This window comes from Haliotis rufescens, unplaced genomic scaffold, assembly GCF_023055435.1.
Source record: "Haliotis rufescens isolate VD_foot unplaced genomic scaffold, xgHalRufe1.0.p SCAF_44, whole genome shotgun sequence".
Taxonomy (NCBI): Eukaryota; Metazoa; Mollusca; class Gastropoda; order Lepetellida; family Haliotidae; genus Haliotis; species Haliotis rufescens.
In genome coordinates this window covers 1,489,956-1,514,208 of record NW_025964157.1, presented here as the reverse complement: position 1 = coordinate 1,514,208, position 24,253 = coordinate 1,489,956, and the positions used below count along the sequence as shown (strand labels likewise).

At 41.6% G+C, this 24,253-nt stretch overlaps 2 protein-coding genes across 2 annotated transcripts; both read left to right on the top strand.

Moving 5' to 3' along the window:
• The first annotated feature begins 9,370 nt into the window (after window positions 1-9,370).
• LOC124136042 (RING finger protein 207-like) lies at window positions 9,371-14,461 on the top strand. Its single transcript, XM_048383103.1, has 3 exons — window positions 9,371-9,476; window positions 11,061-11,352; window positions 12,092-14,461. Exons 2-3 carry the CDS (start codon window positions 11,061-11,063, stop codon window positions 13,723-13,725), a joined length of 1,926 nt encoding a protein of 641 aa, XP_048239060.1. The 5' UTR covers window positions 9,371-9,476; the 3' UTR covers window positions 13,726-14,461.
• Window positions 14,462-17,074: 2,613 nt separating this feature from the next.
• LOC125372637 (RING finger protein 207-like) lies at window positions 17,075-22,763 on the top strand. Its single transcript, XM_048383102.1, has 3 exons — window positions 17,075-17,175; window positions 18,925-19,216; window positions 19,953-22,763. The coding sequence occupies exons 2-3, from the start codon at window positions 18,925-18,927 to the stop codon at window positions 21,584-21,586; spliced, it is 1,926 nt and encodes a 641-aa protein (XP_048239059.1). The 5' UTR covers window positions 17,075-17,175; the 3' UTR covers window positions 21,587-22,763.
• Window positions 22,764-24,253: the final 1,490 nt, after the last annotated feature.

Here is a 24,253-nt window from a genome sequence, read left to right as displayed (position 1 = left end):
CGTTAAGCAACAAATAAACAAACAAAAACAAACAAACAAACAATTCGATCAATACGTTTGGGGGTTGGTGTTTAAAACCTAATTAGTTTTGCCAGCTCAAACGTTGAGGTGTCCTGATTCCTGTTACCCTCTGTACAGTAACATGGATCCTCAACAGTTCCCTGAAAAAGAAGTTTGGGTGTGGGCGTGGTCAACATCTTTCTATTCGCCGAGTTATGAACTCAACTATATACCAGCGATAAAAAGTAACTGTGTTTCATATAAAGTGGTGTACATGTTACCTTATAAAAAAAACGGCATATTTGGCCATTCGTCTGATCAATGTTCATCAATTTTGTATCTAAACACTTTTTGCATATTTCTACTTGCCGTTGCATATGCGTGACGGGTGCTACTGGTGGAGCAGGATACGTGAACACTTTATATGGTAACTTGCCATTTTATACCCCCAGCATATTTTGTCGGCGCCTCGTCCGTCCGTCCGTCCGTCCGTCCATCCGTAATCATTTCGCTTCAGGGTCGTAACTCGAAAATCGGGGTCATTTTGTATATCAAACAGATCCTGAAGTGGTGCCTTTTGCTATTTGCGGACTTTTGGCATTTTTATTTTTCTCTATTTCCAAGGACTTGACTTACCTGTAGCCTCAAAAGGGGTTATGATGTCGTTTCGGGAGCACAACTTGAAAACTGTGAAAAACCTTTCATCCAAATCTGGTATATGCATTAACCAAGGACTGAAGTGATGCCTTTTGCTATTAAAGATATTTTCAAAATTTGATTTTTCCCTGTTTCCATGGAAAGAAGTTAGACTTGACTGAAACGGAGGTAGCTGTCGTTTCCGGGGAAGAACTAAAATATCGTTCCACATTTTACATTCAACTTGGTACATGTAACAATCAAAGGTTGGGGTGGTGACTTTTGCTATTTAGGAATTTGAATTTGTTTCCCTGTTTCCACGGCAACACGTTTGACTCTGACTCTGTTCATAGTGTTGTGTTTTGTCCGAACCATATCTCTAAAACTAATAGTTTTATTCTTTCATGACACTTTGCACATAGCGTACAAGGGCCAGGTTGTCAAATGGTGCCTTCTGCTACTTAGGGGTGTTTTGAATATATATTTTTTTCCGTTTCCATGGCAACAAGTTAGACGTTGACTCTGTTCATTGTGGTGTGTACCTGACCCCGAAATCCAAAGTTCCGAATCCCAATTCCATGGTATAGTTTTGATAGCTCAATAACTACTCATGTGCATGGACAGACAGCTTACATAGAAATTCTCTCATCAAGTTGGACTTAAAGTAGGTCAGATGATTTGTTCTCTCGAATTTGTCGGGGGCCAGTGGTATTGTCATCTTCTGATGACTCTTGTTGTTTATAATTTTGACAACCAGATATAAGACATTTGCAGATGGGTGCACAGCTGATTAGACACCAGGGTCCACTTGCACAAAGCGATCTTAGCGCTAAGACTATCGTAAGCCTATGTTAAAGTATGTGAGTTACGATCATCTTAGGGCTAAGATCGCTTTGTGCATGTGGGCCCTGGTATCTCAGATATGTAATGGAACAACCCAGGTAGAGAATAACATACCACTGTATTAGTATGTATCTTATTTATTGTGGTCTTATTTCTATACCGTGAGAGTAAAGAGAGACATTGAGAATAAATAACAATACCATTGATTCAGTTGTATGTGTTGTAGTGACATATTAGAGCGACGATGTGGTCTCAATCTTCTTCCGTCAAGTGAGTAGTGTATGGTATGGATCTGAGTAGTCTCATCTCTTGCATGCTTCCGCACACCACTGAGAAACATCACCTTACTGGTGTCTACTGCAGGATGATTATTCTCAGATTGGTCTCCAACAACAGAACATCTACAAGTACAGGTCTTGACAACACGCCGCCAGAGAGTGCTGGTTTGTTTTGACGCTATTCCTCCTAACAACTGCCATCTAGATGAATTCATGGCGTTCCTTTCCGGGACGTAATATATTCTATCACCATGCCTGGGTTATGGTTGGTTGGTTTGTTTGTTGTTTAACGCCGCACTCAGCAATATTCCAACTACATATATGACGGCGGTCTGTAAATAATCTGGACCAGACAATCCAGTGATTAATATCATGAGCATCGATCCACGCAATTGGGATCGATGACATGCATCAACCAAGTCAGCGAGCCTGACCACCCGATCCCGTTAGTCGCCTTTTACAACAAGCAGAGTCACCTTTTACGGCAAGCATGGGTTGCCGAAGACCTATTCTACCCCGGAATCTTCACGGGTCCTATGCAAAGTGTAAGACGTCGACTTCCGCCTTCGCAATTTCGGCTGACCTGCCCCTCTTTGGGCTTATGTCTGTGAGAAGGGCACACACATCTATTGTTGTTGCTTTACATTTTAAGACGTCTGTGCGTAGGGTATTGTGAGTTTTAGTTGTTATATTGTAGTATAGTGTACAATGATTGCAACTGTACTAAAATATATACACATCAAAGGATTAACGTTTGTTATATGTGTACTCTAAGGTCAGCATCAGTTTCGGGAAAGCTCTCCTCTCACTAGAGCAATCCAATAAGGACTATCCCACTATATCAACTGTATATTCTGAATATATGCAAGTCGGATTCTGATGAGCAGTGCTATAATACATGATATACATGATATATAAAATGAAACCAGTGAATCAAGATGACAGTGAGTGTACATTTATATATACATAACTATGGATACACACAATTAGTCAGTGCGACTTCAGATTGTATTCTGCATATATGAATACTTACCTAATTCTGTATTAAGAGCTGTTAGGAACCTACCAAGTTGTTTTAAATCGCTACATTTAGGAATGAGTGAGTGAGTGAGTATGGTGTTTCGCGGCTTGTAGCAATAGTCCAGCAATTTTATATTTAGGAGTAGATAAGAGGCGTTTTAGATTCGAGATGTTTTGGCAGTTGAGGTATTTACTATAGATATAAATTAATCTTTATTTTCTAAAAGCCTCACAATGAAATAAATAGTAAAATCATCTGCAATGCCAGGTGAGTTACATAATTTACATACGCGATGTTCTCTAGGAGTATTGCTCCATCTTCCCGTATCAAGGTTATAGTTCGATGTTCGAAATCTCTGTAGTGGGTTTGATCCTGGCTCACGTAGCAAAAGGTAGTATATGCTTAAAATATTTGTAGTAAAATCGTTTAGAACTTGTTGCAACTCTACTGCGCCAAGTTTGATCAAATTGGATCTTTCATTGGTCTCTGAATGTTGTGGTGAATGAAATACAGCATTTGGTCCACAAGAGTTTTGTATATTTTCAACGCAGCCAAGCCATTGGTATTTTCCAAAACAGCTTTAAACAGTAAATGACCTATAAGAGTATGGGTCTTATAAATCACCCTTTTTATATATATTTTGCTAATAATGCCTGTTTACCATGCATTGAGTATGCTGTCTGTAGAAAAGACAAGATGGATCGAGGCCACCTATAATGGTGCTAAAATAGCAAAGGAATCTATAAGATAATCGTATTTTGTGACATCTATACCTACTGATTTATCATGCTACAGTGATTTAAGTGCTCTGAGTTCATCTGGTGTAAAATCTTTATTTAGAGCGGAGACATAATATTTGTAGTGATGATTAACATCATCCAGGAGTTCTGCATCACTGTGGTTTAATCCACTCTGTTCTTTAAAAAATGGGTAAACTGTTTTCACACCAGGGCCTTGGTTGGAATACCAGCCCGCACCTCTTCCACGCCCTCCTTTACGACATTTCTTGTGTGCTTTAGCTTGATGATGATACAAAATCCTATGTTGTTAATGAACCTGTGGCGGTTACATGTGTTAGTCATCATTGATCAACTGGCCGATCATTGAAAGGTGAATAAAGATGCGTTAAACAGACACTAAGGTAAATTCGTACATTGCTGTAGACGGTCAGTGTCAGCCTAGATACGGATCGAGTCGATACTGACGATAGTTTGGATGTGCATTTCTTCGTTTGTTAGGATAGGCCGCAGCGAGGAAATTCGTGAACAATCATGCAGTCAAGCAGTCAGTCTCTCTTACGTTTCTCAATGTATACTGAAACGCTGAGACCAAGATTAAAGGTTTTAAATGGTCAGAACGAACGCTTATGTGTGTTTTCGTGCTAGGGAATTCCCAGGGGTTTCCCCAGGAATGTGGAAGTAGTCCGTCAGTGTTTACGTCATTTCAAGAACACGGTCTCGTGAAAAAACGCATGAACGTCAAATTGTGTCGTTCATACAAACGTCCACACTCCGTCGCAGTGGTGACTCAGCATAACACCACTCCCACAGGCTAATTTGCATATCACGTGACCGGACTTTTCTCTTGTTTGTAAACAAACGCGCTTTTTCAGAAATCAGTATAGAACGGACTAATGCAAGTATTTGGGGGCGCTTTACATATTGTTTTGCATAACTATATAGATATGCTACTACAACTGCGACAGTGAGTAACATGACAATATATATTTATGCATCAAAGTGACCGTGTCGCTAGCTCTCCGTTGGGCTTCGATGACAGCACGTGGAGCCGTACAACCAATGTAAACATAGGACAACTACGCAAAAACAAGTAGATTTTTACGTATTTGCATACTTTCTCAATGAAAGTCAACCATTCTTTGACATTTGTTTATGAAAATGTGTAGACTTGTCAAACATGAAACGGATGAAAAGCATATGCAATATCTTGAATGGACTGTGAAAGATGTGACGAATCGTCACATGGCGCTGGCCTGTGGCAGAGGTACTATATGCTAGCTGGCTGCCGGCCGCATGGAACTCTGGGTAGGAGAGTGACAAACGTCAATTTCGCGGTCATGTGACCGACCGCTCGTCCAATGGAAAAGCCGCACATCTTGTAAACGTCAAATTAGAAAATCATTGAAACGTGTTCCTGTTTCGTGTATTGTTTTCTCGCATGTCGACTCTTCATTCCAAACCACGGTTTGATTATATTATTTACCAAGTTAGTTACGTTACTCGTTTAACACCCAAAGTTTTAACAGTGGCCTCGCTGAGCATGTGCGCAATTTCATTGGCTGAACTATTTATAGTTGCAAGTTGGTCACGTCCGTCGCGGGCCGACACCATAAGGTTTGATAGAGCATTAATGCGAGTTATATCGATATTTTGACAAAATACTTGTGACTTTTCTCTGTCATAAGTTTGAGGCTTAACATCTTTAGGCTTTGGCTGTGTATATTTAATACTAGAAAGTAGAAACGTTATCACTTACGCTAGCACATTTGTGAGTTACACTCGTGAGAGGGAATAGCACTGGGCTGTGTACATATTATGACAAGTAGTCTCACTACTAGCAGCATTTGTTTATGACGTCATTTGTATAACGTCATGTGTATGACGTCACAACTTCGGGATCGCCCTCTTGCCTAGGAAGTAAAGTAGGCCTATGTCCACCAAACACTCACTGTTTGTGGTATCTTAATAGAACCCCCAGATTCACGTCTTCGTCTCAGACAGACATGAAACCTTAACACATATCAGACCCGGCAAACATCCTTCTCCACTGTCTAACAACACACTGTCTAACAACGCACAGTCTAACAACACACAGTCTAACAACACACTGTCTAACAACACACAGTCTAACAACACAGTCTAACAATACACTGTCTAACAACACACTGTCTAACAACACACAGTCTAACAACACATTGTCTAACAACACACTGTCTAACAACACACAGTCTAACAACATATTGTCTTACAACACATTGTCTAACAACAGACTGTCTTACAACACACTGTCTAACAACACACTGTCTAACAACACACAGTCTAACAACACATTGTCTAACAGCACACTGTCTAACAACACAGTCTAACAACACATTGTCTAACAACACACTGTTTAACAACACACAGTCTAACAACATATTGTCTAACAACACATTGTCTAACAACAGACTGTCTTACAACACACTGTCTAACAACACACTGTCTAACAACACACAGTCTAACAACACATTGTCTAACAACACACTGTCTAACAACACACAGTCTAACAACACATTGTCTAACAACACACAGTCTAACAACATATTGTCTAACAAGACATTGTCTAACAACACACAGTCTAACAACACACTGTCTAACAACACACAGTCTAACAACACATTGTCTAACAACACACAGTCTAACAACATATTGTCTAACAAGACATTGTCTAACAACAGACTGTCTTACAACACACTGTCTAACAACACACTGTCTAACAACACACAGTCTAACAACACATTGTCTAAGAACACACTGTCTAACAACACACAGTCTAACAACACATTGTCTAACAACACACAGTCTAACAACACACAGTCTAACAACAAACTGTGTAACAACACATTGTCTAACAACACACTGTCTAACAACACACAGTCTAACAACACATTGTCTAACAACACACAGTCTAACAACATATTGTCTAACAAGACATTGTCTAACAACAGACTGTCTTACAACACACTGTCTAACAACACACTGTCTAACAACACACAGTCTAACAACACATTGTCTAACAACACACTGTCTAACAACACACAGTCTAACAACACAAGTCTAACAACACATTGTCTAACAACACACAGTCTAACAACACATTGTCTAACAACAAGTCACTATATGGCTGAGATACTGCCGATGTGACGTAAAACTTTAACTCACACTAACAACGAACTGTCTAACAACACACAGTCTAACAACACACAGTCTAACAACACACAGTCTAACACACAGTCTAACAACACACAGTCTAACAACACACAGTCTAACAACACATTGTCTAACAACACACAGTCTAACAACACATTGTCTAACCAATGGCGGATAACCATGAGCATTAACCTAGAAATCTCTATGCAAAAGTATTCAATGTGAAACCAGAAGAAACAACTAAGAAATGTCATATTATCAATCATTTTATTAACAAAAAACACAGGTTTACAAATACAAGTAACAGCAAAGCAATTACAATGGTAATACAACATAGAGCGGCAGTACAATATTCATTATGAGTGCAGTTACAATGACATTACAAAATACAAATGTAACGGTTACAGCAACACGTAAATGATAATAAAATTCACCTCACAGCAACAGTTTCCAATATAGGCCTAAGCTGGATATCCAGAGTGAAAACAATGGTTTTCAAACAACCGCTGGTCTTGATGTAATGTGAGATCGGAGAAGCACGCTCTTGCCCAGTTGTATAGTCTACATACCTTTTAGAAAGCTCCGTAGCCTGCTGGATAATAGCTGTTCTTGAAGATTCCTGTAACACATGACTGCAAAAGCATCAACATATAGTAACTTCCACACAACTGCTTACATTACAATGTATTACATTCTTGACAACTAACAAATGTAAAAACACATTGCTATGATCTTCAACGGAATCTCACAGAAACAATGTAGTACAATTACAACATTGATTACCAATATACATTACAATGTCATATAACAACACGGCTTTATTGACAAGTTGTCGTAATTATAAATATATATTCAGCTGCAACTTTTGATGAGGGTTTCGCCAAAGTGATAAACATGAGATACATGTATGTATGTATGTATGTACGTACGTACGTACGTACGTACGTACGTACGTACGTACGTATGTATGTATGTATGTATGTATGTGTGTGTGTGTGTGTGTGTGTGTGTGTGTGTGTGTGTGTGTCTGTGCGTGCGTGCCTGCGTGCGTGCGTGCGTATGTGTGTGTGTGTGATGGTGCGTGCGTGCGTGAGTGCGTATGCATGCATGCATTTATGTATGTATGTCTGTGCTTGCGTTTGTGCGTTTGTGCGTCCGTATGTATGTATGTATGTATGTATGTATGTATGTATGTATGTATGTATGTATGTATGTATGTGTGTGTGTGTGTGTGTGTATGTATGTATGTATGTATGTATGTATGTATGTATGTATGTATGTATGTATGTATGTATGTGTGTGTGTGTGTTTGTGCGTGCGTGCGTATGCATGCATGCATGCATGTATGTATGTATGTCTGTGCTTGCGTTTGTGCGTTTGTTCGTGCGTATGTATGTATGTATGTATGTCTGTGCGTGCGTGCGTGCGTGCGTGCGTGCGTGCGTGCGTGCGTGCGTGCGTGCGTGCGTATGTATGTATGTATGTATGTATGTATGTATGAATGCATGCATGCATGTATGTCTGTGCGTGCGTGGGTGCGTATGCATGCATGAATGTATGTATGTATGTATGTATGTATGTATGTATGCATGCATGCATGCATGCATGCATGCATGCATGCATGCATGCATGTATGTATGTATGTATGTATGTATGTATGTATGTATGTCTGTCTGTGCGTGCGTGCGTGCGTGCGTGCGTGCGTGCTTGCGTGCGCACGTACGTACGTACGTACGTGCCTGTGTGTGTGTTGGTGCGTGCGTGCGTATGCATGCATGCATGCATGCATACATGTCTGTCTGTGCGTGCGTGCGTGCGTTCGTACGTATGTACGTATGTATGTATGTATGTATGTATGTATGTATGTATGTATGTATGTATGTATGTATGTATGTATGTGTGTGTGTGTGTGTTGGTGCGTGCGTGCGTATGCATGCATGTATATATGTATGTCTGTGCGTGCGTGCGTGCGTGCGTGCGTGCGTGCGTGCGTGCGTATGTATGTGTGTGTGTTTGTGTGTGTGTGTTGGTGCGTATGTATGTATGTATGTATGTATGTATGTATGTATGTCATGATGTTTACGCAACACAAGATGGGATTAATGTACAAAGATTACAATCCAATGACGAAGCCGATTGGATAGGATTAAGATTAATACGCTCGCAGTTCAGGTATGGGGAGATGACACTTTGTTAGGCACATATCGTTTGCTGTCGGGGGGCACGGGTGGCCCAGTCGTCTAAGGCGCCGCGATTCGCTGTGCAGAGTTGCCAGAAACCTATGATTATGGGTTCGAATCCCGGTTCGCCCCGATTATGTTTCTAGGTTTGTCAGCACCATACCCGTGCTCGTGGGTTTCACCGAAGTGGTAAACGTCTGAGACCTGCATCACTTCGGGCTTTCCTCCCACATTAAGCTGATACGCCGCGATATAACTGGAATACTGTTAAAAGCGGCGTTAAACCCCATCTCACTCACTCACTCGTTTGCCGTCAGGGTCCACACTTGGACACACACAGGTAACATATATGTGTGACTTGCACCTCGTACCTGAACGTCATCGCACCACCACGTGGTTGGTTATCTCTGCATGGACTTTCACTCCACTGTGACATCATATGATAAAGACCTTAAGAAGCATGCGCCAGTATACAAGGCTTTGATTGAATCACGTGTATTTCAACATCAGCTGACTACCCAGCACGGCCATATTACACTCTCAGGGGCGTTTCTCCACAGGCTTGGTCTTTGAATCCATGAGATAATCGGTATGTATATACACTTTTAAACTGCAGGATAATTCTATACAAACTTGATATCTTCAGGTGACTGTGTTGGTGTAGGGAATATCCACTCCTTACCTCGGTTAAGTTTGTCTTGGGATATACTGTACATATTCTTAAGTCTTGAAATCTGGCCATGGTTTAAACGTTACAAAAACACGATGTCGATACATAGCATTAATACAATCGTGTTCATTTCGTGTTTACTTCCATGGGTACTGTGTCATGGCTCATAGAAAACCAATTTCCTCACAGTTCCTTGTTGTAAAACCCTATAGCTCTACCTCGATGTCTACTACAGTACACTACGTTTATAACGAACACCCTTACAACGAACGGACGGATATAACGAACTGTTTTTGGGTCCCGTCCATTTGCTGTATACATGCTGTTATCATTCAAAACTGGCTCCCACATGATATATTGCTGGGTGGGATTAAGCGATACCTATATTGTAGATAGCGCGGCAATGAAATTGCATCACAATGCTTTGCAGACCATTGTGACCTCATTGATTTCCATGGCGTCACAATCAAATGACATCACTAATGGCTCTGCTACTAAAGCTGTTAGCAACACTTTTTTCACTTTAGACACTGCTTATTACTGTCTACAAACTGAAGAAGTTGGAAGAATAATTATGGATGATAAAAAAAGAATCTCACCCAAGTGTCTTTTGATATCAAATATATCAACACTCGTTGAGTCTCGGAGTCGTGTTGATATATTTGATATCAAAAGACACTTGGGTGAGATTCTCTAATTATCATCCAAAACTGGCTCTCGCTTGAGATATCGCTTCCGTGAGATTAAGCGATACCTACATTGTATATATCGCTGCAAATTACATCACAATGCTTTGCAGACCATTCTGACGTCATTGGTTGCTATTACGTCACAATCAAATGACATCACTTATGGCACAACCCCAATATCATCATAAGAGAAATTCATACATCAATTCCTGGCGTTGCCTTACTCGCCGCAGTCACATATGTGCAGAAATACTGTCGTGCCGCGTCAGGCAACAGACACTTGCTTGTTTATGCAAATTGTGTGTGCGGCGGGTGATACAGTCAGGGCAGGGCATGCTCACCCTTTTCACGGACACCTGGTGTCATCACTGACTTCCAGTCATCCATTGATATAAGTTTCACCACTATTTCGCCTTTTACCCAAAATGGAATCTGTTTTGGCGGATAATTGAGGTTGGTTGTTTTCTAGTGTTGACGTATCATATTAACTTTATAGGTTTTACTTTACAGAAGAGGTACCGTTGCGCATACCAAAACACGCCAATATTAGACACACTGGGTCGTCACTCGCTTTCTTTACCTGCAGAGGTCACGTGACAAAGTTGTGGGGTGACAGGCAACTGGGAATTAGAGGTATTGAATGACATACGGTACTCGGGATGGGTGCCATGTGTGTTTTAAACCGAGGTGAGGTGAAATGGGGTTTAATGTCGCGTCCAAGATTATTTGGGAATGATGCATTCATGTAGATGTTGTATGATTTTGTCTACAACATGTGCATATACACTTCATTAAACTATCGGTTTGGCTTCAGATGGCGACCGCTCAGAAGCTGACAGAGAACCACCTCACCTGTGTCATCTGTACAGAGGTGTTCACAGACCCTGCCACACTTCACTGTCATCATACATTCTGTAAGTCCTGTCTGCTGAAATACACCAACACACAGCCGGAAGCAGTACAAGCCAAGTCCATCCGATGTCCCTCCTGTAGACAACAGACGAGTGTGACCAACCCTGACAGTCCAGTAGAGGAGTGGGTCAGTCAGCTGAAACCAAGCCACGTCATACAGGGGCTTATGGACGTCTTTGGACCCGGCACAAAGGGTAATCAGCTTAGTATTGTACTGTCTGACTAATATACCCTTTAAAAAGATATGTAAACAACCACACACGTGTGCATAGACGAGCATTCACTCATAGGATTGCTCATTTTTTGACTTCATATTAACAGATTTTGATGCAGGATACACATTTCTTTCTTGCAAAGGCCAATAAATTCCTTTCCGTTTGCGACAAAGAGCTCCTGAAAAACAGAATTGTGTGTAACAAGGTAGCACATAAATGTCACAATCTTTCTCTGCTTATCCTGATTGGGCGTTACAATATATGTCACAGCTAGGACAGAGTTGTGGTGGCTGAACTGTGGGGGTGATCTATAGTTGCAGGTGCATCTACCTGGCTGGCCCTACCTTGTTACAAAACACGTTAAATGAAAACATTTATATACATCTTATTGTTAAGTCTTCTGTAAATTGAGGCTCCCATCAATAAAGACGCTGTAACGCCCGCAGGTTTTAATATACATCTGTTATTGCATATCTAGTCAGCAAATAATAATCTTGTGGTTATGATAACCTGTAGGTCATGATTGACTAGGGAGTGCTACATTGTGAGACAGCATCATTGTTTCATTACAACCTGTGTCATATGATAGGTTTAACTCCAGAAAGGGCGTGGCCGTTTGTGACAAAACTAATGTGTTACGTGTTATTATTTCTTTAGATGGTGTGCGATTGTTTTCATGTTTTTTGACAAATGAAATTAAGCACACTTGTCTTTTTAGGTGGGGAGGAACACTTGTGCAGCGTTTGTACGAAACAAGGAAAGACAACTCCCGCCACTTCTTGGTGCTCTGTCTGCGATGTTGTGTACTGTGAAGGATGTCTCCAGCTGCACAACATGATGCCATTGTTGTGTGACCATGAAGTAGCTCACTTGTCTGATCACACCAAGACAAAGGTCAAGCGTCGCTTCATGTGTCAAGTCCACAGAGACAAACCGATAGAGTTGTTCTGTAAGGACTGCAAGCGGGCAATATGCACGATGTGTTGCAGCATTAAACACAGGGCATGTAAGGATGTTGATACAATTGGGAGCACCACTCCTCTTGTGAAGGAACAACTGACAAGCAAAATAGAGCAACTCAGAATCAACATGGCGGCAACTAATAATAACATAACCCGCAGAAAATCTAGAATTCAAGATGTGAAGAGTAATTCACAGGACGTTAAAGATCAAGTCATAAAGACACGTGAAACAGTGATGCGTGCTATTTTTAGAAAAGAGAAGCTACTCCTAGATGCCATCGACAAAGCTACTGATGAACAATTACATGAATTACAAGCAGATATAAAATCCCAGGAGATCGAGCTACAGATGTACCAGCAGCAGTATGAGTTCACAGCCAATGCTGTGACGTCCAACTGTGAGATGGACATGTATGCCGTCTATGAGTCGATGGGTGAGACGTCTACAGACAACAGAGACACGGACAACAGACCAGCAGCAGGAAGCGTTGTATTGACACACGACCTGGACAAGCTGAGTAAAGCAGTTGATGAGCTACAACTGGGGGAGGTTCAAGTCGTCCATGGAGTGAGTGACCCCGGGTCTTCTCCTGTTCTACATCACACAATTGACTGCGAGGAAGATGGGGACGGGAAGGATCCTAGCTTGTGTGACGTCACAGTGTTGACTGTTGATGACATCAAAGTGACAGTAGTGATAGATTTCAATAACAAGAGACTCAAAACATATTACACATCAAACTTCAAATCCTTTCATAATCAGCTCCTGCTTTCTAGTCGTCCTTGGCAAATAGCCAAGTTATGTGAGAGTCAGATAGCGGTCAGTGTTCCAGGCAGTAAGGAAATAGTTACAGTGAATGTTACCCCAGGTCCTGTATTTCTGTCAACTATCAAGACAAGAAAGAAGTACCAAGCTCTGGCCTGTCTGAGTCCTTCACAGCTGGCGGCAGGTACATGGGGACAGTCTCACTCTGTGGACATACTGGACATGACAGGGAGGATACTGAGGTCTACCAACACGGGAGTGATAGGGAATCCAGAATATATCCATGTCACCAGAAACAACAACTTGATAGTCAGTGAAGAAGCAGTAAAATCCCTTGTATGTGTGACCAGTGAAGGGGACGTTGTTTTCACCTACACTCCCACAGGAGTCAGAGCTCTGACACGACCTTGGGGTGTCACAACAAGCAGCTCAGGAGATATCCTGCTTGTGGACCAATACTCCAACAAGGTGATTCAGCTGACAGAGTCGGGGCAGTTTGTCAGAGATGTCCTCACACAACAGGATGGTCTGAATTGTCCTCTTGGTGCCTGTCTTGATGGTGACGGCCTGCTGTATGTTACGTCTGACAGATACGTGAAAGTATTCAATTTCTACAGACGCTAATGTGAAAATAGAGATAATTTTTATCTCCATACACATATATACAAAAGATATACAAAACTGACAACTAACAACAAGTCCAGATCGGCTCTTGTTCATTCTTTACAAACGTAATTCACCATGTCAGTGGTTAAACAGAGGACGATATTTCGTGTGCAGAAATGTGACCTGATTTGTAAAGCACATTTGGTAAAGGAACGCATAGTGACAGGGTTCGTCCCGATTATGTTTCTAGGTTTGCCAGCACCATACCCGTGCTTCTGGGTTTCACCATTAAGGGGTAAACGTCTGAGACTTACAACATATCTGACGTGTGTTGAGAAACCAGTTCACGTAGTTAGGTATGGTTCAAGCCTTAAGATTATCAGTTAAACAATCGAGCTCGTAATTGCTCCAACGTGTGCTCAAGAGTTATATAACACAACGAGCGTTCAGCTATTGATGGAGGCTATAGCAGTGTGTGGATGCTTTGAGAATTTGTTTACATTTGTCCCCATTGGTATCAGTTATTTGTACTGATGTAATAATATTTCTTCAAACTGTAGTATTGATTGAAGTAACCCTTAATATCACTTAAACATAACACAATTCTATCAATACACTAGCTACCACTCATATCCAAGATACAAATGAGGATACTATAAATGTTTGACGTTTGAAAACTGCTTTAGCTCTACACCTGTCCTCGATGGCATCAGTTGTTTCTACTGACAGTACTAGTATTTCTAAAAGCTGTAGTATGGGTTAAAATTTATCTTCTTTTATGAAAAGAATGGGGATATTACTGAGAACAAAACTGGGTTTTAAATACCCTCATAATGCATAGGTGGAAGTTTATGTGTCTCGGTATATTTTTTTAGCAGTTATTTGTTTATTCTCAACATATTATATTAGTAATACAAATAAATCAAGGAACACGTTCAATACGCGTGGTTCTTGGTCGTATTATGAAAGATTACTTGAATACAAAAATAAGCCCATTACTCAATGTTCAGGGTCGTGATGGTTCCTTACGCTTGTGTAACTTGTGGCAATTCGCGGGGAAGAGTTGTGTGAGTCCCTTGCTTGTTACTTCTTGTTCTCGTATTCGAAGATTTACAAAAGCTCAGATCTTTTCCACACTCTACGTGCCTTTGTAGCGGAATGAATGCTCTTTATATCAAAGCGCCTTGAGAACATACCAAATCTGTGTGTGGTTATTGATAGTCGGTCTGCTCCGTGAAGGCTTTGCGTACTGCTTGTCGTAACAACTTTAACGATTGGTCGGACCGCCGGAGATGACGCGGCTGTATTTCAAACGGCTGTACTGGTTATCGTCGGATGTGGGGTCCTATTTCTGAGAGAGTCTCGCTGGTGGCTTGCTTTCTGCAGTTCTGCGGTTCTCCTGTTGAAGTGGATGGGCGCATTATCTGTCGGATATCGGTCAAAATAGGAATTGCAGCAAGTGATTATAAAGTATATAATAAATTTGAACTATTAATTCCTTAAATGGTGTTGATATTGTTTTTTATGAGGATGATGGCTTATCAGTTTCAATATGTTGCATATTTAAGAAGATATTTGAGTTTTTAAACATATTGAAAAATTCCATCAATAGTCAAAGGTTCGGGTTAACGTCATCTGATTATAACAAACTACTCACCGTTCGACAGGGATATGTGTTATATCAGAAAATTGCTTGAAAATCATTGCAAGTTATATTGTATTGACCAGGAAGGCTTGTCTCTCAGTATTCCCACCACGATATAAGTAGTATATATTGGTGAATACCGTCCTTGATCAGGACAATCGTCATCATCGATTACCTGTAGCATTCAATCAGTCTAAGTTAATAACAAACTGATACTGATTGATAGTATTTATTCTAGAAGTGATGGCGGACATGTAAATACGCCAACATGATTTTGTTTCATTTGTTTATTGCTTAAAATTATGAGCAAAGTCCGAAACCGCCGGGATGCAATCACAGACAATCAACCAGGTCACAACGCACGACAACCCGATCCATACAGTCGCCCTTTGTGACAAGCATAGGTTGCTGAGGACCAAATCTAACTAGGAATTCTCACATAGTAGTAACTAACAATGAATGTACTATTCTGAATCGTTGTTAGAGTGTATCGTCATCTCGTGAAGGTGTGAAAGTAATGATTTATTTCAGAATATCTTATCAGGTTAAAATACAAAAACATCACTTGTGTGTGTGTGTGTGTGATAGTGCGTGCGTGAGTGCGTATACATGCATGCATTTATGTATGTATGTCTGTGCGTGCGTGCGTACTTACGTTTGTATGTATGTATGTATGTATGTATGTGTGTGTGTGTGTGTGTGTGTGTGTGTGTGTGTGTGTGTTGGTGCGTGCGTGTGTGCGTATGCATGCATGTATGTATGTCTGTGCGTACGTGCGTGCGTGCGTGCGTGCGTGCGTGCGTGCGTGCGTGTGTGTGTGTGTGTGTGTATGTATGTATGTATGTATGTATGTATGTATGTATGTATGTATGCATGCATGCATGTATGTCTGTGGGTGCGTATGCATGCATGTATGTATGTATGTATGTATGTATGTATGTATGTATGTATGTATGTATGTATGTATGTGCGTGCGTGCGTGCGTGCGTGCGTGCGTACGTGTGTGTGTGTGTGTTGGTGCGTGCGTGCGTGCGTGCGTGCGTATGCATGCATGCATACATGTCTGTCTGTGCTCGCGTATGTATGTATGTATGTATGTATGTATGTATGTATGTATGTATGTCATGATGTTTACGCAACACAAGGTGGGATTAATGTACAAAGATTACAATCCAATGACGAAGTCGATTGGATAGGATTAAGATTAATACGCTCGCAGTTCAGGTATGGGGAGATGACATTTTGTTAGGCACATATCGTTTGCCGTCGGGGGGCACGGGGGGCCCCGTCGTCTAAGGCGCCGCGATTCGCTGTGCAGAGTTGCCAGAAACCTATGATTGTGGGTTCGAGTCCCGGTACGCCCCGATTATGTTTCTAGGTTTGTCAGCACCATACCCGTGCTCGTGGGTTTCACCGAAGTGGTAAACGTCTGAGACCTGCATCACTTCGAGCTTTCCTCCCACATTAAGCTGACACGCCGCGATATAACTGGAATACTGTTAAAAGCGTCGTTAAACCCCAACTCACTCACTCACTCGTTTGCCGTCAGGGTCCACACTTGGACACACGCAGGTAACATATATGTGTGACTTGCACCTCGTACCTGAACGTCATCGCACCACCACCACGTGGTTGGTTATCTCTGCATGGACTTTCACTCCACTGTGACATCATATGATAAAGATCTAACAGGCATGCACCAGTATACAAGGCATTGAATGAATCACGTGCATTTCAACATCAGCTGACTACCCAGCACGGCCATATTACACTCTCAGGGGCGTTTCTCCACAGGCTTGGTCTTTGAATCCATGAGATAATCGGTATGTATATACACTTTTAAACTGCAGGATAATTCTATACAAACTTGATATCTTCAGGTGACTGTGTTGGTGTAGGGAATATCCACTCCTTACCTCGGTTAAGTTTGTCTTGGGATATACTGTACATATTCTTAAGTCTTGAAATCTGGCCATGGTTTAAACGTTACAAAAACACGATGTCGATACATAGCATTAATAGAATCGTGTTCATTTCGTGTTTACTTCCATGGGTACTGTGTCATGGCTCATAGAAAACCAATTTCCTCACAGTTCCTTGTTGTAAAACCCTATAGCTCTACCTCGATGTCTACTACAGTACACTACGTTTATAACGAACACCCTTACAACGAACGGACGGATATAACGAACTGTTTTTGGGTCCCGTCCATTTGCTGTATACATGCTTTTATCATTCAAAACTGGCTCCCACATGAGAAATCGCTGGGTGGGATTAAGCGATACCTACCTATATTGTATATATCGCTGCAATGAAATTGCATCACAATCTTTGCAGACCATTGTGACCTCATTGGTTACCATGGCGTCAGAATCAAACGACATCACTGATGGCTAATGTTAGCAACACTTTTTACTGCTTATTACTGTGTACAAACTGAAGAAGTTGGAAGAGGTGAGGTGAAATGTGGTTTAACGTCACGTCAAAGATTATTGTACTTATGTAGCGACGTGCATGTACGTGTGTGTGTTTGTATGGCTGCTTGTACTAGTCCGGACTGATGCCGATTTATAGTTCTAGCTCACTGAGATACCATGCCGCAGTTTAACATGAATATCCACTCAGACACAGTATACTGACTCCGAGCCGACCAGTCCTTGTTTTAACCCCTTAATGCCGAGCCAGGGTAACAACAAGTACATTCTTTTAACGTCTTTTTGTATGACGCGGCCGGGGATCGAACCCCGGACCTTCCGCTCTCCGGGCGGACGCTCTACCACAAGACCACGGAGGCGGTCTGAAGTTGGAAGAATAATGTTGGATGATATGATCCCAAACTGGCTCCCACATGAGATATCGCTTCCGTCAGATTAAGCGATACCTACATTGTATATATCGCTGCAATGAAATTGCATCACAATGCTTTGCAGACCATTCTGACGTCATTGGTTGCTATTACGTCACAATCAAATGACATCACTAATGGCACAACCCCAATATCATCAGAAGAGAAATACATACATCAATTACTGGCGTTGCCTTACTCGCCACAGTCACATATGTGCAGAAATACTGTCGTGCCGCGTCAGGCAACAGACACTTGCTTGTTTATGCAAATTGTGTGAGTGGCGGGTGATACCGACAGGGCAGGGCATGCTCCCCCTTTTCACGGACACCTGGTGTCATCACGGACTTCCAGTCATCCATTGAGATTGGTTGTTTTCTAGCGTTGACGTATTATATTAACTTTATAGGTTTTACTTTACAGAAGAGGTACCGGTGCGAATACCAAAACACGCCAATATTTGACACACTGGGTGGCAATTCGCTTTCTTTACCTGCAGAGGTCACGTGACAAAGTTGGGGGGTGACAGGCAACTGGAAATTAGAGGTATTGAATGACATACGGTACTCGGGATGGGTGCCATGTGTGTTTTAAACGGAGGTGAGGTGAAATGGGGTTTAATGTCGCGTCCAAGATTATTTGGGGACGATGCATTCATGTAGATGTTGTATGATTTTGTCTACAACATGTGCATATACACTTCATTAAACTATCGGTTTTGCTTCAGATGGCGACCGCTCAGAAGCTGACCGAAAACCACCTCACCTGCGTCATCTGTACAGAGGTGTTCACAGACCCAGCCACACTTCAGTGTCATCATACATTCTGTAAGTCCTGTCTGCTGAAATACACCAAGACACAGCCGGAAGCAGTACAAGCCAAGTCCATACCATGTCCCTCCTGTAGACAACAGACGAAGGTGACCAACCCTGACAGTCCAGTAGAGGAGTGGGTCAGTCAGCTGAAACCAAGCCACGTCATACAGGGGCTGATGGACGACTTTGGACCAGGCACAAAGGGTAATCAGCTTAGTATTGTACTGCCTGACTAATATACCCTTTTAAAAGATATGTAAACAACCACACATGTGTGCATAGACGAGCATTTACTCATAGGATTGCTCATTTTGACTTCATATTAACAGATTTTGATGCAGGATACACATTTCTTTCTTGCAAAGGCCAATAAATTCCATTCCATTTGCGACAAAGAGCTCCTGAAAAACAGAATTGTGTGTAACAAGGTAGCACATAAATGTCACAATCTTTCTCTGCTTATCCTGATTGGGCGTTACAATATATGTCACAGCTAGGACAGAGTTGTGGTGGCTGAACTGTGGGGGTGATCTATAGTTGCAGGTGCATCTACCTGGCTGGCCCTACCTTGTTACAAAACACGTTAAATGAAAACATTTATATACATCTTATTGTTAAGTCTTCTGTAAATTGAGGCTCCGATCAATAAAGACGCTGTAACGCCCGCAGGTTTTAATATACATCTGTTATTGCATATCTAGTCAGCAAATAATAATCTTGTGGTTATGATAACCTGTAGGTCATGATTGACTAGGGAGTGCTACATTGTGAGACAGCATCATTGTTTCATTACAACCTGTGTCATATGATATGTTTAACTCCAGAAAGGGCGTGGCCGTTTGTGACAAAACTAATGTGTTACGTGTTATTATTTCTTTAGATGGTGTGCGATTCTTATCATGTTTTTGACAAATGAAATTAAGCACACTTGTCTTTTTAGGTGTGGAGGAACACTTGTGCAGCGTTTGTACAAAACAAGGAAAGACAACTCCCGCCACTTCTTGGTGCTCTGTCTGCGATGTTGTGTACTGTGAAGGATGTCTCGAGCTGCACAACATGATGCCATTGTTGTCTGACCATGAAGTAGCTCACTTGTCTGATCACACCAAAACAAAGGTCAAGCGTCGCTTCATGTGTCAAGTCCACAGAGACAAACCGATAGAGTTGTTCTGTAAGGACTGCAAGCGGGCAATATGCACGATGTGTTGCAGCATTAAACACAGGGCATGTAAGGATGTTGATACAATTGGGAGCACCACTCCTCTTGTGAAGGAACAACTGACAAGCAAAATAGAGCAACTCAGAATCAACATGGCGGCAACTAATAATAACATAACCCGCAGAAAATCTAGAATTCAAGATGTGAAGAGTAATTCACAGGACGTTAAAGATCAAGTCATAAAGACACGTGAAACAGTGATGCGTGCTATTTTTAGAAAAGAGAAGCTACTCCTAGATGCCATCGACAAAGCTACTGATGAACAATTACATGAATTACAAGCAGATATAAAATCCCAGGAGATCGAGCTACAGATGTACCAGCAGCAGTATGAGTTCACAGCCAATGCTGTGACGTCCAACTGTGAGATGGACATGTATGCCGTCTATGAGTCGATGGGTGAGACGTCTACAGACAACAGAGACACGGACAACAGACCAGCAGCAGGAAGCGTTGTATTGACACACGACCTGGACAAGCTGAGTAAAGCAGTTGATGAGCTACAACTGGGGGAGGTTCAAGTCGTCCATGGAGTGAGTGACCCCGGGTCTTCTCCTGTTCTACATCACACAATTGACTGCGGGGAAGATGGGGACGGGAAGGATCCTAGCTTGTGTGACGTCACAGTGTTGACTGTTGATGACATCAAAGTGACAGTAGTGATAGATTTCAATAACAAGAGACTCAAAACATATTACACATCAAACTTCAAATCCTTTCATAATCAGCTCCTGCTTTCTAGTCGTCCTTGGCAAATAGCCAAGTTATGTGAGAGTCAGATAGCGGTCAGTGTTCCAGGCAGTAAGGAAATAGTTACAGTGAATGTTACCCCAGGTCCTGTATTTCTGTCAACTATCAAGACAAGAAAGAAGTACCAAGCTCTGGCCTGTCTGAGTCCTTCACAGCTGGCGGCAGGTACATGGGGACAGTCTCACTCTGTGGACATACTGGACATGACAGGGAGGATACTGAGGTCTATCAACACGGGAGTGATAGGGAATCCAGAATATATCCATGTCACCAGAAACAACAACTTGATAGTCAGTGAAGAAGCAGTAAAATCCCTTGTATGTGTGACCAGTGAAGGGGACGTTGTTTTCACCTACACTCCCACAGGAGTCAGAGCTCTGACACGACCTTGGGGTGTCACAACAAGCAGCTCAGGAGATATCCTGCTTGTGGACCAATACTCCAACAAGGTGATTCAGCTGACAGAGTCGGGGCAGTTTGTCAGAGATGTCCTCACACAACAGGATGGTCTGAATTGTCCTCTTGGTGCCTGTCTTGATGGTGACGGCCTGCTGTATGTTACGTCTGACAGATACGTGAAAGTATTCAATTTCTACAGACGCTAATGTGAAAATAGAGATAATTTTTATCTCCATACACATATATACAAAAGATATACAAAACTGACAACTAACAACAAGTCCAGATCGGCTCTTGTTCATTCTTTACAAACGTAATTCACCATGTCAGTGGTTAAACAGAGGACGATATTTCGTGTGCAGAAATGTGACCTGATTTGTAAAGCACATTTGGTAAAGGAACGCATAGTGACAGGGTTCGTCCCGATTATGTTTCTAGGTTTGCCAGCACCATACCCGTGCTTCTGGGTTTCACCATTAAGGGGTAAACGTCTGAGACTTACAACATATCTGACGTGTGTTGAGAAACCAGTTCACGTAGTTAGGTATGGTTCAAGCCTTAAGATTATCAGTTAAACAATCGAGCTCGTAATTGCTCCAACGTGTGCTCAAGAGATATATAACACAACGAGCGTTCAGCTATTGATGGAGGCTATAGCAGTGTGTGGATGCTTTGAGAATTTGTTTACATTTGTCCCCATTGGTATCAGTTATTTGTACTGATGTAATAATATTTCTTCAAACTGTAGTATTGATTGAAGTAACCCTTAATATCACTTAAACATAACACAATTCTATCAATACACTAGCTACCACTCATATCCAAGATACAAATGAGGATACTATAAATGTTTGACGTTTGAAAACTGCTTTAGCTCTACACCTGTCCTCGATGGCATCAGTTGTTTCTACTGACAGTACTAGTATTTCTAAAAGCTGTAGTATGGGTTAAAAATTATCTTCTTTTATGAAAAGAATGGGGATATTACTGAGAACAAAACTGGGTTTTAAATACCCTCATAATGCATAGGTGGAAGTTTATGTGTCTCGGTATATTTTTTTAGCAGTTATTTGTTTATTCTCAACATATTATATTAGTAATACAAATAAATCAAGGAACACGTTCAATACGCGTGGTTCTTGGTCGTATTATGAAAGATTACTTGAATACAAAAATAAGCCCATTACTCAATGTTCAGGGTCGTGATGGTTCCTTACGCTTGTGTAACTTGTGGCAATTCGCGGGGAAGAGTTGTGTGAGTCCCTTGCTTGTTACTTCTTGTTCTCGTATTCGAAGATTTACAAAAGCTCAGATCTTTTCCACACTCTACGTGCCTTTGTAGCGGAATGAATGCTCTTTATATCAAAGCGCCTTGAGAACATACCAAATCTGTGTGTGGTTATTGATAGTCGGTCTGCTCCGTGAAGGCTTTGCGTACTGCTTGTCGTAACAACTTTAACGATTGGTCGGACTGCCGGAGGTGACGCGGCTGTATTTCAAACGGCTGTACTGGTTATCGTCGGATGTGGGGTCCTATGTCGGAGAGAGACCTGCTGGTGGCTTGCTTTCTGCAGTTCTGAGGTTCTGCTGTTGAAGTGGATGGGCGCATTATCTGTCGGATATCGGTCAAAATAGGAATTGCAGCAAGTGGTTATAAAATATATAATAAATTCGAACTATTAATTCCTTAAATGGTGTTGATATTGTTTTTTATGAGGATGATGGCTTATCAGTTTCAATATGTTGCATATTTAAGAGGATATTTGAGTTTTTAAACATATTGAAAAATTCCATCAATAGTCAAAGGTTCGGGTTAACGTCATCTGATTATAACAAACTACTCACCGTTCGACAGGGATATGTGTTATATCAGAAAATTGCTTGAAAATCATTGCAGGTTATATTGTATTGACGAGGAAGGCTTGTCTCTCAGTATTCCCACCACGATATAAGTAGTATATATTGGTGAATACCGTCTTTGATCAGGACAGTCGTCATCATCGATTACCTGTAGCATTCAATCAGTCTAAGTTAATAACAAACTGATACTGATTGATAGTATTTATTCTAGAAGTGATGGCGGACATGTATATACGCCAACATGATTTTGTTTCATTTGTTTATTGCTTAAAATTATGAGCAAAGTCCGAAACCGCCGGGATGCAATCACAGACAATCAACCAGGTCACAACGCACGACAACCCGATACATACAGTCGCCCTTTGTGACAAGCATAGGTTGCTGAGGACCAATTCTAACTAGGAATTCTCACATAGTAGTAACTAACAATGAATGTACTATTCTGAATCGTTGTTAGAGTGTATCGTCATCTCGTGAAGGTGTGAAAGTAATGATTTATTTCAGAATATCTTATCAGGTTAAAATACAAAAACATCACTTGTGTGTGTGTGTGTGTGATAGTGCGTGCGTGAGTGCGTATACATGCATGCATTTATGTATGTATGTCTGTGCGTGCGTGCGTGCGTACTTACGTTTGTATGTATGTATGTATGTGTGTGTGTGTGTGTGTGTGTGTGTGTGTGTGTGTGTGTGTGTGTGTGTGTGTGTGTGTGTGTATGTGTGTGTGTGTGTGTGTTGGTGCGTGCGTGTGTGCGTATGCATGCATGTATGTATGTCTGTGCGTACGTGCGTGCGTGCGTGCGTGCGTGCGTGCGTGCGTGCGTGCGTGCGTGTGTGTGTGTGTGTATGTATGTATGTATGTATGTATGTATGTATGTATGCATGCATGCATGTATGTCTGTGGGTGCGTATGCATCCATGTATGTATGTATGTATGTATGTATGTATGTATGTATGTATGTATGTGCGTGCGTGCGTGCGTGCGTGCGTGCGTGCGTGCGTGCGTGCGTACG

Coding starts and splice junctions, on each gene's coding strand:
- LOC124136042 (XM_048383103.1), top strand. CDS start 11,061: ATGGCGACCGCTCAGAAGCTGACAGAGAACCACCTCACCTGTGTCATC. Junction 11,353..12,091: donor CTTTGGACCCGGCACAAAGG/GTAATCAGCTTA, acceptor TTGTCTTTTTAG/GTGGGGAGGAACACTTGTGC.
- LOC125372637 (XM_048383102.1), top strand. CDS start 18,925: ATGGCGACCGCTCAGAAGCTGACCGAAAACCACCTCACCTGCGTCATC. Junction 19,217..19,952: donor CTTTGGACCAGGCACAAAGG/GTAATCAGCTTA, acceptor TTGTCTTTTTAG/GTGTGGAGGAACACTTGTGC.